The sequence below is a fragment of the Osmerus mordax genome, chromosome 5 (genome assembly GCF_038355195.1).
Source record: "Osmerus mordax isolate fOsmMor3 chromosome 5, fOsmMor3.pri, whole genome shotgun sequence".
Classification (NCBI taxonomy): Eukaryota; Metazoa; Chordata; class Actinopteri; order Osmeriformes; family Osmeridae; genus Osmerus; species Osmerus mordax.
This window is the reverse complement of record NC_090054.1, coordinates 19,834,582-19,852,203: the sequence shown is the minus strand read 5'-3', so window position 1 is coordinate 19,852,203 and position 17,622 is coordinate 19,834,582. Positions and strand designations below refer to the sequence as shown.

The following is a 17,622-nucleotide window of genomic DNA, read 5'->3' as shown; positions in this document are numbered from 1 at the left end:
CCGGCTTCTTAGGACAGCACCAAGACGTAAAGTCTGCAGTCACGTGGTCGAGTGAACAAACTACAGAGCAATTCGGTTTATGCTAGCCTATGTGTGTGTATGTGAGTGTGTGTGTCTGCCTGGTTAGGGGGGGGGGGGGGGGGGGGGTACCTCCTCCGCGTTTTTGCAGCTTGCCATGCTTTAGACACTGTGAGCGCTGGAGAGAGTGAGAGCGAGACAGAACGCCCGGGCTCACTCCCTATCATTTTATTGGAACCTCCGGTTTCACTACCTTTCTCTCTCTCATACCCCCACTTACCTTCACAATCGCCTTTTTTCTCGAGCAGCAAGTACAAGTTTGACTTTGCGTTTTTGAAAAGCTGTTGTTTCTGATTTGCAGCATTGTGATCATCTATTTTGTGGTGCCCGTCTGGATTGTAGGATAGCCGAGAAAGCTTGGATGAGCGGCTTCACCGACACCCGGAGATGGAGTTGCTGTTGATCTGCCTTTCCCTGTGGATATTGCAATGCAATTCTGCCAGAGCGGACTCTATCATTCACATTGGTAAGAATCCCGGAGGAACTATATGGTTATAGTGTGGTTGTAGAAGCAGCTCTTTCACTTGCAAATATGTTCTGAATGCAATATCCGCCTAAAATGTCAGGGTTTATCTGCCAATGGACTGGAAACATGTTTGAAGTGTGGCTGGTTGATTTGGGGCTATATGCGGCAAATGGAAATTTTGAATCTGGTCAAATTAGGCAACATGTATTTCTTGTAAAGTTGAAAGTTTAGGTGCGCAATATAGGTGCGTTTCTTTGATTATATATCCTCATTTTACCTTTAGCCATTATAACTTGTTTGACATTTTCTAAAACATTGCATTAGTCGGGCAGGGAACACACTGGCCAACATTGCTTCTGAATCATCAATAGGTCCCAAACTGATCCAATATCACAGTTTGAATTAGCTTCATGATTTCTCCGCCGCACATTTACATCATCTTTTAAAGAATCTATCTTCCATGTACGCAGCCTTAACCCGTCACAAGTCTGAACTTTCAATCCAACGTGACCGCAATATCAATACAAATGGTCGTGTCAATGGGTTTTCATTGTACGAGATGCAAAACGCATTCTGATTTTCTAAGTTTACTTCTCGACTGCCGTAATAGTTAGCTACACCTTCAATTGGATTTTACAAGTTTGTCAAAAAACAAGAAATTATATTGCGGAAAGGTTAGGCTACGGACATAAACGGGCCTGAATTATGACTGACTTTGGGCTACTCGATGGTCTACAAAACTGGCAACGCCTAAAAAATAAAACACACCATCGAAACATATTTAAAAATTGTTTGGTTTGGTTTAAAAATATTCTCGACGAGACATCGCAGTGTTTTTTATTCCTCTCTCTCTCTCTCTCTCTCTCTCTCTCTCTCTCTCTCTCTCTCTCTCTCTCTCTCTCTCTCTCTCTCTCTCTCTCTCTCTCTCTCTCACGCACATGCGCGCGCACACACACTGATAGCTCCATCAAAGACAAGAGGGACAGAGATTGAGAAATCGATCAGTTGCGCAGGCATTCAATCCAATGTATTATGTTATTAGGGTCATTATAGCTTGATGTATTAAATAGATTATGACTTTGAATATGTTGTCTTTAATTCACGAAACATATTAGTGTGTCATGCATATCTAATTACAGGATCTAGTCTCACTTGGTTGCAATAAGAGCAGCAAGATCATACACATTATGGCAATTATCTGGGAAATTGCGTTAGGCCTCGGTAACCCCGGCAACCCCGTCACCAGTTATGATTTTCTGTTGTAATTCCAAACACTTCGAGTACCGATGTGCAGCCTTCAGGGAGGATTTACGTTGAGATGCATCTGTCTGAATAACTAATCGTGCTGAGTTAAACGTTTTCACAGTTGCTGTAAGTCTGGCTCTGGCATAGAGTAGGACACGTAATTCACCGAATGATCACTGGGTAAGACTGGCCCTCTCCAAGGTGCTGAAATAAAGGTCATTGCAACTCACTCAAAGGAAATAACAGATAAACTCTCTGCCACGCATATAGCTGAACTACAGATGGCCAGTCCCATTTACAATATGTATAGGCGTACTCATAGATTTTTTTGCCTTTAACCTTTAAATTGCTCAGGGAGTCTTTAAATGCAAAATACACACTAGGTTACACCATACCCTTATACCAATCTCACAACACTGAAAAATGGCGTGGGCTGTAAACTGAATGTTCTATTGGTAGTCTAGTGGCTGAAGCTCCCTACTGTTTAACAAGAGACTGTATCTAAGAACTAAAGTCAAACTTAAACCCAAAGACAATGGCCTTTTCTCCAACAGGTGCCATATTTGAGGAAAACGCAGTGAGGGATGACGAGATTTTTCAACTTGCCATCTCAGACCTCAGCCTCAACGACGACATCCTGCAGAGCGAGAAAATTACCCACTCTGTAAAACTTATTGAGGCCAACAACCCCTTTCAGGCGGTGCAGGAAGGTAAGCGTTGTCCCTCTGAAAATGATTGACTCACAGGTTTCTTTTATTGCAGACCAGTTCCCGCCATGTCACATTTAATTTGTCACGTTTTTCTGTCACATTATCGGCAATTTGCCCACACTGGTAGCCTACTATTAGAATAAATGACCAGAACCAGTCCATTAAACAAATAACATGCCTTCACATTTAACAGTTGCGAGTTATCATTTGTCATTTTGTTGACAAAGTCTGAATTGATCTGCAGTAGCCATGGTCACCTATATATGAAAATGGCAAAACCGTTGGGGTGGACTAAATGAACCTCAAAACCTGTTTGATATCTCGTTCTTTGTGTGTTCATGCGAACACTGTGCTGTGTTGTCATTACGTGTTGCCCCTGCCCCCCTCAGTTATTCATGAGTTCCAGATATATGAAGACTACTTTACATGCTGATTGAAAAGGTCAGATTCTACCAGTCAATATGTTGATTCACATCAAGCGTGGGGCGTGAAAAAATGGGACGTATAGAGACCACCTGTAGAACATCCTCACCTACGAAAGCTGATGTGAAAACGGTGTAATGATTGTGAATTTGCAAGCAATGACAGCCATACCAATGGAAGACACCCAGTGCAGACACCAGATCCAGCACTTGCTTAGGTGTATTTAGTCTGCAGCTACAGCTGAATTTACATCCACCTTCTGCATGATGGGATCGGAGTAAATGTTTGAGAGTGAACACAGTGTTACGTTCTTTATCCATTCTTCCAAGGTCGTTCAGTGCCATTGAGCTGTGTTTTTGTACAGTGCTGATTGCTGTGGCTGGCGGATTGAGAAACGTCTGTTGAACTAAACCCTGAATGGGTTTCCAGATGCCATGGCCATCTATGGTCTTCTGCTTTGTCAACCTGGCCTGTTCACTCCTTCCCAGGTTCTAAAACGCTTCTTAAACTAAGGCGTGTAGGAACATTCTCTGGACGGTTCCACATATTGTTCTTTGACCTCTTGATTTAAAATACTCCGCTTCCTGGTGCCTAGAAGAACACTCAAATCTCTCTCAACATATCTTTTAGCATAAAATCATATACTTATGGTTTCATTAACCACAGTCTTCAGTAAGAATGCAGCCTACTTCCAACAACCGAGTAGATGTTCAGAAACCAATATCTTGTCTTTCTGTGGAAAATGTCACAACTTAATTTCTACTGCTGGTGACCACCACAGTTGGATCAGATGTGTTTTATAAATATTTCAAAATGTGAATGCTACTGGTTTGTTTAAAATGCAAGTAAGTAGACTAACAGTATTCAAATGCCAACAATTAATTTGAAACGCCTGATGCAGATGCTACCGTAGATGCAATAACCTACTTCTACAAATACCCGAGGGAGTTCTGTACCAGGAATCGTACCACCTTTATGAAATTGTTTACAATGTTCAGTTGTCACAATCATTACTCACTGTCAATTTAGTCACCCCCAATTACTCATCTTCAGTTTTGAATTACAAAAGTGTTTTGGCATTGCATTGAAGATTGACATTTCGTTGAATTTGAGATGTTATGAAACGAAACCTGATTCTGTCTGTGAAACCTTCCGGTTGGTTCAGGGAGATAAGTTACATTTACATTTATTCATTTAGCAGACGCTTTTATCCAAAGCGACTTCCAAGAGAGAGATTTACAAAGTGCATAGGTCACTGATCATAACAACAAGATAGCCAAAAAACATCGCGAGTAGCCAAAACATGAAGCACACATTGTGAACAACCAAAGTAAGTGCCAAAGGGAAGAACCATAAGAGCATGTAGTTAAACAAGTTACAATTAAACAACATGAACCGCTATAAGTGCAAGTGTACCTGTGGAAAAAAGCAAGCAACAGTAATAAAAACAATATATCACAGCGAGAACAAAAATTTTAATCAGTTACCACTAACCACAAGAGCAACAAGTCTCGAAGCAAGAGTCATTGTGATCCTTGAGGAAACTAACATCGGGTCAAGCGAACCATTAATATGAGTTCATATTAACATACAACAACAACAACAGGACAGTCTTCTGGGTACCAAGGCTGATTAACAACAACTTCCAATCTACTGAGCTGATTCCTCTATTTTGCTGTTATTGCTCGACTTGCTATATCACTTTTTATAGCTGTCCCGGTCTTTATTGGTGATATACAGTACAAATGTTCAACATACATACAACAGAATTGATATGTACCAGTGGATTAAGATTAGGGATTAAGGTTAGGGTTAAGGGAAGTTAATAGTGAATACTTTCTAGTGGAACAGTACCTTTCAGTCAAGCCTCTTTAAACCTCGTCAAAACTTGACCGACATCAGCTCTCCTCTTACCTTGCTTGACATTCGTTTTGACATTCTATAGAAGGGCTGGTTTGAGGGTGGCAGGGCTCTGGGGGTGGCAGAGCGATCGATGAGAACCCAGGATCGATGAGCCTCCCTGGGCCAGGGTAGTGTGCGAGATGGGGGCGGGGGGGGGGGGGGGGTGTGTGGTTGACGGAGGTGTAGCGGGTGGGTGAGTGACAGTAGGGTCTCCTTGACCTTTGCTGTGCTCTTTTCCACACATTCACCCCACTGTGAGTGGCAGCTAGACCCCTGCCAACACATACCAGGGAGGTAGGAGCAGAGAGACAGGGAGCACAGAGACGGAGGGCTGGGGGACGGGGGACGGGGGGACGGGGGACGGAAAACAATGAGAAGAAGAGAACAGCCAGAGATGGAAACCAAGGAAGAGTGCTGAGAGGAGGAGTGTAGGGAATGAGGATTAGAAATGCCTGTAGAGTGGAGGAGCGGGAGGAGGATGAGGAGGGGGAGGAGGAGGAGGAAGAGGAGGGGGGGAGAAAGAGGAGGGGGAGGAGGAGGAGGGGGAGGAGGAGGGGGGGGGGAGGGGGAGGAGGGGGGAGACGGAGGAAGAGGGAGAGGAGGGGGAGGAGAAGGAAGAGGAAGATGGGTACATCCTGTACCATTGTAGAGCAGAACGAACATTGGTCAGGTGTGGATGATCAGTAAAGAGGACGGAGGCAGTCTGCTCACACCATGAGAGGACAGACCTGACATCAGGTCTGTTTTTGATCCTTCAACTGAAAAATGGAAGTAACATGAAGTAATCTGTTGAGTGCTTTGTCTGTAGCCCCCCTTTGCACATACACTCACACCCCAGCCAACCTCTACTGCCCCTCCATTTTCATTCAACCCCCTCCCAAGGTAACGTCAAGGACAAACTAATAACAACCCCCCCCCCTCCTCTCTTACCACCCCTCCTCTCTTACTACCCCCTCTCCTTCTCCCCCCTCCTCTCCTACTACCCCATCTCTCTTACTACCCCCTCTCCTTCTCCCCCCTCCTCTCCTACTTCCCCCTCCTATGCCACTATGTTGTCCATAGTCAAAAAGCAACAGGTTCTATTAAATATTAAATTACAGGTGAAACATTACTTTGCGGATAATGTGCATGGCAAAGATTCAAATCTCTAACAGTCTATGCCAACCCAACACTCTCTCAACTCATTACAGCGCGCCCTCTCCACAAGAAGGAACACGGGCCTCTGAACATTACGGTCCCACTGCTTAAATAACCCCTGAGTAAATCTCCATAATGGATTTGTTTGTGTTTTCGTGTGTATTTACCGGGTGTGTAGAGCGGAGAACAGTCGGCCATTTTTCCCCAACCTGTTAATTACCGGATGGTTGTTTTGAATCCGTCATAAGCTCCCAGACCCTGCTGAGCTCCAATCAGCTGAGTAAGGCTGCAGCAGAGGTATACCTTTCACAGTTTAATCCTCGTCAAACGCAACCCCTGTAATTATCTGGCATGACACTCCAGGGATGTTGTCCGAGCCGGGTTATTGTCCACCGATAGTGCAGTGTGTGTAGCTTGAGCTACGAGTATGAACAATCGGGAGATTGCTAGCCAAGAGTCTGTGTGGGTTTTCCGCGATAAAACTAGCAGTTCTCAGACTCTCATGCAAAGGTGCGTTGCGCCCTGAAAGTATGTTTTGGATCCGTCAATACGCTGAGCTGGCAGTTTGTGAATTAAACCGTATGCGCTGTGCTTGTCTGCACAAGACTATTGAGCTGTTTTTAACTTTGCATCCAACTTGCCCACATATGTCAGTGCTGTAAATATATTCACTGACTCTGTTTGCCTCCATATACAGGAGCTAGACTTTATAAATCCTTCCATGTTGTGCATCTGTCCACACTGTTGTTGGTTTCAATTAAAGAGGGAATTAGACGTCTGACTCGTCAACCTTTCTTCCTCTGAGGTATGAGAAGCAGCATGCAGATGACGTGCTGTCCACTGTTCCTTCTGGATTAGAGAGAGTCAGGAGCAGGGCTGGAACATGTGTCAGAGCCGGGGAGTGAGGCGACATGATCCCTGGGGTCGGGTGTGCGTGTGCCTGCATGTGTTACATACTATGTGTGTCTCTGTGTGTGTCTCTGTGTGTCTCTGTGTGTCTCTGTGTGTGTCTCTGTGTGTCTCTGTGTGTGTCTCTGTGTGTGTCTCTGTGTGTGTCCCTGCGTGTGTCTCTGTGTGTGTCTCTGTGTGTCTCTGTGTGTGTCTCTGTGTGTCTCTGTGTGTGTCTCTGTGTGTGTCTCTGTGTGTCTCTGTGTGTCTCTGTGTGTCTCTGTGTGTGTCTCTGTGTGTCTCTGTGTGTCTCTCTTTGTGTGTCTCTGTGTGTCTCTGTGTGTGTCTCTGTGTGTGTCCCTGTGTGTGTCTCTGTGTGTGTCTCTGTGTGTCTCTGTGTGTCTCTGTGTGTGTCTCTGTGTGTGTCTCTGTGTGTGTCTCTGTGTGTCTCTGTGTGTGTCTCTGTGTGTGTCTCTGTGTGTGTCCCTGTGTGTGTCTCTGTGTGTGTCTCTGTGTGTGTCTCTGTGTGTGTCTCTGTGTGTGTCTCTGTGCGTCTCTGTGTGTCTCTGTGTATCTCTGTGTGTGTCTCTGTGTGTGTCTCTGTGTGTGTCTCTGTGTGTGTCTCTGTGTGTGTCTCTCTGTGTGTCTGTGTGTCTCTGTGTATCTCTGTGTGTGTCTCTGTGCGTGTCTCTGTGCGTGTCTCTGTGTGTGTCTCTGTGTGTGTCTCTGTGTGTGTCTCTGTGTGTGTCTCTCTGTGTGTCTGTGTGTCTCTGTGTATCTCTGTGTGTGTCTCTGTGCGTGTCTCTGTGCGTGTCTCTGTGTGTGTCTCTGTGTGTGTCTCTGTGTGTGTCTCTGTGTGTGTCTCTCTGTGTGTCTGTGTGTCTCTGTGTATCTCTGTGTGTGTCTCTGTGCGTCTCTGTGTGTCTCTGTGCGTGTCTCTGTGCGTGTCTCTGTGCGTGTCTCTGTGCGTGTCCCTGTGCGTGTCTCTGTGCGTGTCTCTGTGCGTGTCTCTGTGTGCGTGTCACAGTTTGGGACGCCGCTCCTAAATGTCTGGTCTGTTCCCCTCCTCTTGTGTCCTCGCCAGGGGAAGGGGTCTCCCCGTAACCCTCCGAGCCAGGCTGCGGCCTCTCTTCGTCACTTTGCCCTCTGCTCTGGGAGAGTGTCTGTCACCCAGGTCAGTGACCCTGCTCTGGGAGAGTTTCTGTCACCCAGGTCAGTGACCCTGCTCTGGGAGAGTGTCTGTCACCCAGGTCAGTGACCCTGCTCTGGGAGAGTGTCTGTCACCAAGGTCAGTGACCCTGCTCTGGGAGAGTGTCTGTCACCCAGGTCAGTGACCCTGCTCTGGGAGAGTGTCTGTCACCAAGGTCAGTGACCCTGCTCTGGGAGAGTGTCTGTCACCCAGGTCAGTGACCCTGCTCTGGGAGAGTGTCTGTCACCCAGGTCAGTGACCCTGCTCTGGGAGAGTGTCTGTCACCCAGGTCAGTGACCCTGCTCTGGGAGAGTGTCTGTCACCCAGGTCAGTGACCCTGCTCTGGGAGAGTGTCTGTCACCAAGGTCAGTGACCCTGCTCTGGGAGAGTGTCTGTCACCCAGGTCAGTGACCCTGCTCTGGGAGAGTTTCTGTCACCCAGGTCAGTGACCCTGCTCTGGGAGAGTGTCTGTCACCAAGGTCAGTGACCCTGCTCTGGGAGAGTGTCTGTCACCCAGGTCAGTGACCCTGCTCTGGGAGAGTGTCTGTCACCCAGGTCAGTGACCCTGCTCTGGGAGAGTTTCTGTCACCCAGGTCAGTGACCCTGCTCTGGGAGAGTGTCTGTCACCAGGTCAGTGACCCTGCTCTGGGAGAGTGTCTGTCACCAGGTCAGTGACCCTGCTCTGGGAGAGTGTCTGTCACCCAGGTCAGTGACCCTGCTCTGGGAGAGTGTCTGTCACCCAGGTCAGTGACCCTGCTGCCTGCTCTGGGATGAGCCTCCTTTCAGGTTCTCAGACAATTCTGAAATATCTCGACGTCAAGCATCAAGTTATTTCATTCTTGGAAATCCCCATAGAGGCTGTTACCACGGTGAATGTGATTGGACTCTGTAGTCAGTGCCTCGGTTCTTAAGTTGATTAGCTTCATCTTCCGCCAATGAGCCGTAGCTCTGATCTGTATTCAAAGACCCCATCAGCATCTTTTTAAATGTCACCGCAAGCTGGGATTGTGGTAAGCCTTTAATTTGGTTATCTGAAAACAAGCTGGTCTTTTTGAAGGGTGGCACTAAGTTTGGGTGTAGGGTTGCAATGTGCCAGCTTCCTTTTCCCCTTCTTTCCCTTGATATCAGCAGAGCTTTAATTGACAGTTTTTTAAGAAATGAAGTAGTAAATATGTTTGGATTCTGATGCAAACAGATGCACTGTAATGCTCTAATGAGGGTGTCTATTCACACCAGCTTCTTCTGTTTCAATTCATCACTCAGACTGCCTAATTGACTAAGAACTCCCAGGGATGCGATCGTGGCTCTTTTCATGTGGCAGTATAAAAGGTTTGTCAAGATTTTTGGGTACTTCTCCAACAACACATAAAAAGATGCTGAAACCGTCGCGTGTCTGCCTTTGGAACGTTGCACATGCTGTACGGAGGCACCTACGCAGAGTGGTGAAGCGTCAGGGAAGGGAACGCAGTCGTGTCGCGTAACGCAAAGCTATCGCCAATACACGTCTCCGAGGACAGCTACAGGGTTCCCCTCAGTACGCTCTGTTCATCTTGCCGCGACAGTTTGACAGAGGGCTGTGTGGGCAAGATCAGTATGACAAATGCTGATGCTCTGCCGTGACCCCAACCAGACCTCCAACCACCACGGATTGGATATCAATACCACTCCACCTGCCGGAGTGATGTAGCTGCGAAGAGGGGATGGAGGGGCTGATTGGATGCGGCTCAGATGGTCCGTCCAATAGGACAGACGGCGATTGGCAGTCTCAGCATCCACTGTTACAACATGGAGGACAGCCAGTTTCTGGCGTCGTCTTTGTCCACGACTTGACATGGTTCAGCTGCCCACGATGTGCTGGAGACTGTGGGGGTGGGAAGAGAGCGGAGGAGGGTGGGAGGAGAGCGGGTGTTGGAAGGCGGAGGGGGTAGTAGGTGGTTAGGAACCCTCCGCACCCCCCTCAAGCTGAAGAGCTTTGAGGGCAGTGTGTATAATTTACTACCCACCACCTGCACACCATTGGCGGAGACCAACTCCATTCCAGAGCGGAAGACAAGGAGTGGAAAATAAGCCCTGGAGTAAATCCTATTAGAGTATAAACAGGAGGCAGCCTAAGGAACACTGCCTGGCTACATCCCACCTCTCTCCCCTTCATCTCATGGAAGGAGAGAGAGAGAGAGAGAGAGGGAGAGGAAGAGAGGGAGGGAGATAGAGGGTGAGAAGGAGAGAGAAAAAAGTAGAAAAAGAGAGAAGGATGAGAACGAGAATGGAGGTGAGAGAGACTGATGATAGATATATAGATAGAGAGGCAGAGAGAGAATTTGTGGATGGAGGGAGGACAGTGTGAGAGAGAGATTAAGGTAAAGAGCGAGAGAGAGAGAGAGAGAGAGAGAGAGAGAGAGAGAGAGAGAGAGAGAGAGAGAGAGAGAGAGAGAGAGAGAGAGAGAGAGAGATGTATGGGTAGTGAAAAGAGGCCTAGCAGCCGACCGCAACATCAACAGGAGCACGACAAAAACAGACAAAGTCTTTTGAAACAGTAACTGTTGGCTCGGTTCACAGCCACTGTGCAACATTCACTGCAAGGCAAACGACACACTGTGTTCGCGTAGCATTGTCTGTAGTATCGCCCAGTAACACAGACCAGCTCGGCATCCCTGAGTGGGACCATCTGCTCTGTAGTAGCTCTCTCCTCCACAAAGCACAAGTACATCTCCTGCATCGACAGCACAGATAGCTCCTGCACACTGACAGGTGCCGTGTTACCTGCGGACACCAGGCGATGAACAGATTCTAGAAGTGTGATTCCCCCAAAATGTAAATCCACCCGGACTCACACCTGTTGTGACACCTGTTGTACTGATAACGTTCAGGGGAGGGATATTGCATCTGAACACTTTCGGACAGAACCTTCCAGCTGGATCAGTTGTCAGCCATGGAAAACAATAATGTTTTAATGTGTTGCTTCATCTCCCGTGCATCAAGTCAGTGGTGGGGATTTAGCCTATTATCTAGCCCTATCCCTGTTTAACCATCTGCTCAGGACAGCCAGGGTCTGGTGATGGCTGCTTCTGGTACTGGAGATTGTTGATGAATTACTGATGCATTGCTTTTGACACAGCTATTGATTACGCACAACATCGCCTAACCAAACAGGAATGCCCTCTGCATTCTTAGTGATAACATATGTTAATACGTTGCCGTTTTAAACGGGTTGACAACGTCAATCAGGCGCATGCATGGTAGCAAGCAGCTGAATCTTAACGCAGGTTAGGTGTGTTTTCGGGAAGCAGGAATGACCAGGGAAGATATGAGGCAGTCAATCGGAACAGAGGTACAGCAACACATCTCTGAGTAGCACGTAAATAGCTGGCATCAATTATGAATCTGCCGTGGGATAAGCATATATGGACTGGATGGGGAGATGTGTGTGGAATGTATATCCTCTTGCACTCTTTAAGCTCTAGTCAGTGTGAATGATTAATTACTCTTCTATGCTGTGGCACAGTTGAGTAGACTACTCATAGTCCATTATCCAGTCACCGGCAGCTATGGCCTCATTTATACCACCTCAGATACAGAATCAGTTTCCATATCGCTGGGCAACATGCTTACCATCGCCAGTTTACCCCACTTTGCTTCCGCCTACGGAATCAAAGTACTGCCTTGGAGTTTGAGATGTGTGTATAACCATGCATAATACATTGTTTGTTTCGTGGTTTGGACATTGTTATATGTCCTAATGCATGTTGTGTGTCCTGTTGTATGTGTTCTGCAAACTGTAATGTGTACAGAGAACAAGACACATCTGACTCCTAAGAACTACGCATTGTGTGTGTGTGTAAGGACAGTATGAGTGGGTGTGGACGATATGCATGCGCTTGGATACATGAGCTGAGGGTGAGAATGTGGATGGCTTTGCTAGGAGCAGTGTAGTAAGACAAGTCCTCAGTCATCATCCAGACTGCCCCCTTGCACACACACGGCATTGCCAAAAGATGGGCTTTGGATACACCATACTACATAATAAAGTCACCTTACTACAGGTTTTTTCCACAGGTACACTTGCACTTATAGCTGTTCATGTTGTTTGGTTGTGACTTGTTTAACTACATGCTCTTATGGTTCTTCCCTTTGGCACTTACTTTGGTTGTTCACAATGTGTGCTTCATGTTTTGGCTACTCGCGATGTTTTGTGGCTATCTTGTTGTTATGATCAGTGACCTATGCACTTTGTAAAGCTCTCTCTTGGAAGTCGCTTTGGATAAAAGCGTCTGCTAAATGAATAAATGTACTAAATAAACATGTAGAACACAGCATTATTTATGTTCGCATGTATTATAAATACATGCAGGGTGAATTATTTAATGTTCTGCTCCCCTGTGTGATTATCGACAGGCCTGGGAACAATGGGCATGCTGTTATTTATTAGGCTCATGGATATTTCAGATGGATCTCAGTGTCCACAACATAAAAGCACAGACTGGTCTGATCCACCAGGGCTAAACTGAATTAGCAGGAGGGAGAGGAATGCTAAACTCTCCCTGGCTACAGCCTGGAACACTAAACAACTTCATAATCATAAGCCTTAGGGGTCGAATCACATCACACATCACCAGATTTTAAATTGGTAGGCCATATTCGACTGTGCATTAAATTGGTGAGCAATATACTTGACTAACACATGCACAAGCCTTTAAGCAAGAAGTGAGAGAAGAAGAGTTTAGTTCCGGATCCAATTTGTTTTGAAACAGTGGAGTATTGAAATCCCCGGTCGCTGAAAGCCATATGTTTTGAACAACAGAAGGAGTAGGAGGGGATGGGAGCTAGTTAGCTGGAGGGGAGAGAGAGAGGCGGATCCATCTATAATCGTGTCCATCCTCCTCTCACAGCGGGGCGGATGTCTGTCCTGCCCGTTTACACCGATGCCAGCTTCCTCTCAGCCAACACACAGAAGGGAGACATACAGGATAAAGAGATTCTACTCTGAATAGCTTTCTTACCATGTTCTTCCAAATACAGTAGGGACACTATCAGCACGGAAATGAATGACAGATTGACGAAGGCAATTTTATTTTCCGTTCTTGTAATTTCTTTATGAAATAAGCGCCATCTAGCGATCATTATGTAGCAGTGACAACTTCCCTGTCTGACTCGGTGGTCATGTGACCTGATATTCGCGCTAGTAGGGAAAACTGCCTCGCGCTTGTAGAGTCATCCACTTGTTCGGATATTAAATGGCATTGATTGCTCTACTACAGGACTAAGGATCATCATTTTATGTCCCTCTTGTGGTTTATTGCTTTATTAATCTATCAGTACCATCACAAAACTAGCTCAACATCGCAAATATAGGAAGACCAAAGCTGATGAAGAAGTAGCTACTGGTTGCTAGCTGAAGCTGGCTTCAACCAACTAGTGCATACATCCGATCCGGTGCTTTGGAGAACTGGATATGAGCTACAGAAGAGCACATCCGCTTTCGGGAGCAACATGCACATTTTACGCCAACTGCAGGTACAATACTAAAGGGAGAAGTTGGGGTGTGGAAAAAAGAAAGAAAGATATGAGAGAGAATATAGTTTGTGCTTGGCAAAGGCAAGCCAATTAAGTATTATACCTTTGCTGTGTGAAATCGATTATGCTCTGAATATATTAAGCAACTGGCATTATTCTTTTAGCAAACACAACCCAAAGAAGTGGGTCTGTAGAGGATCATGTCCGCAGCCTCGGGGTCTAGTTAGCTCTGGATGTTCCTGCTGCAGAGTTGATGGGATCTTCATGGACTGTGTGTGTTGGCTAGCCATTCATGACGGTTAATGTTCTCTCATAGAGAGCGATGCAGATTTCTTTTTCCGCTCCCCTTAACGTTTCTGTCTGAGGGTCTTTGGGATGTTTTCTTAACCCTTGTGTTATCTTCGGGTCATTCTGACCCATCAGTCATTGTGACCCACCTTGGTGTTGCGACAAATTTACCTCATACAAAAATAAAGTGAAGCATTTTCTTTTAACTGTCGGGCTGTCTCAGACCCCCCACATTGGAATGGTTAAAAGAAAATTATTTTTATTTGTTTTTGTATTGGGTAAAATTGGGTAAACACAACGATGGTTCGTTAGGAACCTTTGGGTCATGTAAACCGAAGGCAGCACGAGGGTTAATCGTGGTTAGTCTCCCAGACCAAAGTCTGTTGGCCCCGAAGCTACTGGGTTTTTCGCTAATAGAGAGAGATCTGCTGTCTGCTAGCACGATATGTTTTTTTTTATCGTGGTCATTGTTACGGTCAGTGTGCCAATATGTGATAATCTCTAAAGACCTCCAGCTACCCAGCTAGTCTAAAGCCACCCTTTAATAGCTTAAACGTTTTCAATACATTGGAATGTAATAGGGTCATTGCTTCTTTGTAAACCAACCCACCTCCCTAAAACATGAAAATAGCGATAGCATTAGCAACAATCTACAAACCTATCAAGGTAAAACCCTTTCGCGATCAAGGAATTTCCTGAAGGAATGACCCATCCAGGAATGCGTTGTGACTGTGATTTAGGCCGATGACAACTTAAATTGTCATCGGACGTCAGGTGGCTGAGCGGTGAGGGAAGCGGGATAGTAATCTGAAGGTTGCCTGTTCGATTCCCGGCCGTGCAAAAATGACGTTGTGTCCTTGGGCAAGGCACTTCACCCTACTTGGGAGAATGTCCCTGTACTTACTGTAAGTCGCTCTGGATAAGAGCGTCTGCTAAATGACTAAATGTAAATGTAAGTGTGGAGCGTGATCCGAGTCAGATATCAGTGAGTGGAACTTCAATCCTCTCCTGTCTGCCTGTGCAGGCTAGCAGCTTAGCCTGTGCAGGCTAGCAGCTTAACCAGCGTGCTTTGTGAGTCCTCTGTCATCCCCTCTGAAGAGGTGGAACCCATCAGGATTTTCCCTAGCAGACCATGTTAATCTCTAATTCTGACTCAGGAGATCCAAACGGCAGTAATGCAGAGAATAGAATGGGAGGGATATTATCAATAATCTCGGGTTGTCACATAATGCATGCCCTTGTATGTTACCATATCCATGTACAATTACATTCATCCAAATGGTTGCGTTATTGACAAAAACATTTCAAACTTCAAAACTTTGCTAGGAAAAGATACCTCCCACCTGTTTTAGGTAAAGATCAATGGAGGTTTGAAAAGAAATGGGGGGGGGGGGAAAACAGGAATTAAACTGCAGCCCGTAACAACAACTGTGTGCTTGTGTTGTGAGCAGGCAGATGCCAGGCAGATGCCAGGCAGAGTGAGGGCTTGTCAGCCTGGTGCCAAGCCCTGGCTCATCTTGAGCCTCAAACTAACGATCGCCGCATTAAGACAGATCAGCACAATTTGAGCAGCGGGGGTTAAAAACTCTGTCAGAATTGATGATTCTCTCGTTTAATCCCCTGCCGAGAATCTAGGCCCTGGTTTCTGAATTATCTGGACAAACAGCCGTGATCAAAGGGATGTTTCTCTTCCACCCCTCAGAAAACCACTGATTCCTGTCTTCCTGGTGTCAGAAGGCAGTAGCCATGTCTGGACTGGTGCCATCAAACGCTCGCCCCCAACCCCCCCCCCCCCTTACCCCAAAGTACTCAACCAGAGTACACTACGTGGTATCATGTGAAAACCCTGCACTCCACACACACAGGCGGATAAGGATCATTTATTGTTATTCCAAGAACATGTACCGGTACATGAGCTGGAACAAAATTAGGTACTGAGGTCCGGTTAAAACCACTCACAAATAAATAACTAAACTACTCATCTCAAATAAATACAAAAAATACAGACAACCAATCATACACACACATATATATGTGTGAGTATGATTGGTATATATATATATATATATATATATATATATATATATAAGGGAGTTAGGTGGCTGAGCGGTGAGGGAATTGGGCTAGTAATCCGAAGGTTGCCAGTTCGATTCCCGGTCATGGAAACTGACATTGTGTCCTTGGGCAAGGCACTTCACCCTGCTTGCCTCGGGGGAATGTCCCTGTATTTACTGTAAGTCGCTCTGGATAAGAGCGTCTGCTAAATGACTAAATGTAAATGTAAATATATATATATATATATATATATACATACACACAGCACATTTACTCTTGACATCTGGGTAGTTTCTGTGTCCAGACTCCTTCCACTGTGGCATGCTGTGTTAGTTGAGTCCTGATAGCACTCCAACCCTACAATATCCACCCACCAGGATGAATTTGGTTTTATATCCCATCTCCCTGTCCAGATATAACAGACTGGCAGTCAGGGAGATAATGGAGGACAGTCCCTTAGGTCATAATTACTTTGCAATTTAACATATGGAGAGGGTGACCTTTCCCTAACCTTTCTCAATTATACGGAAAAAAACCCAGAATGCTGTTCTTCCATGAAAATCGTTGAGGAGCTCTCAGCTCAGCGGGAAGTTGAGACATTTGAGACGGAGATGAATTGAGCTGTGATTTATTTTGGACGAAAAAGCAATTATTTATTTAAAAACCGCAATCTTCAGCCTAATTTCTGGTCGAAAGTATTGATCCAACATTGGGGGGGGGGGGATTTGTAAACCTGTGTGTGTGTTGGGAGAGTGTTCCAGCATTGATTGTTGGTACCCCTCTCTGAGCACAAATGCGGGATGCAGAGATGACCGAGCACATTTTGAAAAGTAAACCTTGGAGATGTTGTTCCGTGCACATCCCTACAGTATGAATCCTCTTTCTGTAATATACTCTACTTCCAACTCCCCCTGCTCTCATCCGGAACCCTTCTGCAGTTAAATGGATCGGCTTGTGTGGTCGATTTCCCTGAGGATTGCAGGTAAGGCTGAGGCTCTTACTGGTCTCACCTGGGCACTTCCTCCTAATGCCTGCTGCGAATTGATCACTCGGCATCGATGCCAATTATTTTATTTTTTTTAGTGTATTTTTTTTTTTAGGTTCTATGGTAACCCACAGAGATTCATGGGATCCTGTCAATCGTTGATCCGTTGGTTGCTGATATACAACCTTTTAACCCTTGTGTTATCTTCGGGTCATTCTGACCCATCAGTCATTGTGACCCACCGTCGTATTGCGACAAATTTACCTCATACAAAAACAAAGTGAAGCATTTTCTTTTAACTGTCGGGCTGTCTCAGACCCCCCACATTGGAATGGTTAAAAGAAAATTATTTTTATTTGTTTTTGTATTGGGTAAAATTGGGTAAACACAACAATGGTTCGTTATGAAGCACGAGGGTTAAAAGTACCCACTGTAGTTTCTGGAGAGTGCTAAAGTCTAGCGGTGCGCCGCGAGCTTTAGCATCGCGCTAACGGTTCTATCCATGGAGACGAACGTAGGTTATATCCATGGAGACGAACGTTGGTTATATCCATGGAGACGAACGTGACGGAATGTGAGAGACACGTCAGGATTTAAGAGAGGAAGACTCCTCCCTCTCAGATAATGTGGGCCTGGAAAATGAACTCCCATTCCTCTCAATGTAGAATCAGGAGCTTGATTTGATTAGGAGAGAAGCCATACGTTAAGCCGCGTGGAGCTAACGTGTTCATCGTGTGATGGCCGT

General features: G+C 45.9%; 1 protein-coding gene across 1 annotated transcript in view; it reads left to right on the top strand.

Moving 5' to 3' along the window:
* The first annotated feature begins 465 nt into the window (after positions 1–465).
* Positions 466–17,622, top strand: part of grid1a (glutamate receptor, ionotropic, delta 1a) — a 141,188-nt gene continuing 124,031 nt past the window's right edge. Inside the window, exons 1-2 of the mRNA XM_067235734.1 lie at positions 466–544; positions 2,344–2,499. Of these exons, the coding sequence (XP_067091835.1) occupies positions 466–544; positions 2,344–2,499 (235 nt within the window). The remainder of the gene's footprint in view (positions 545–2,343; positions 2,500–17,622) is intronic.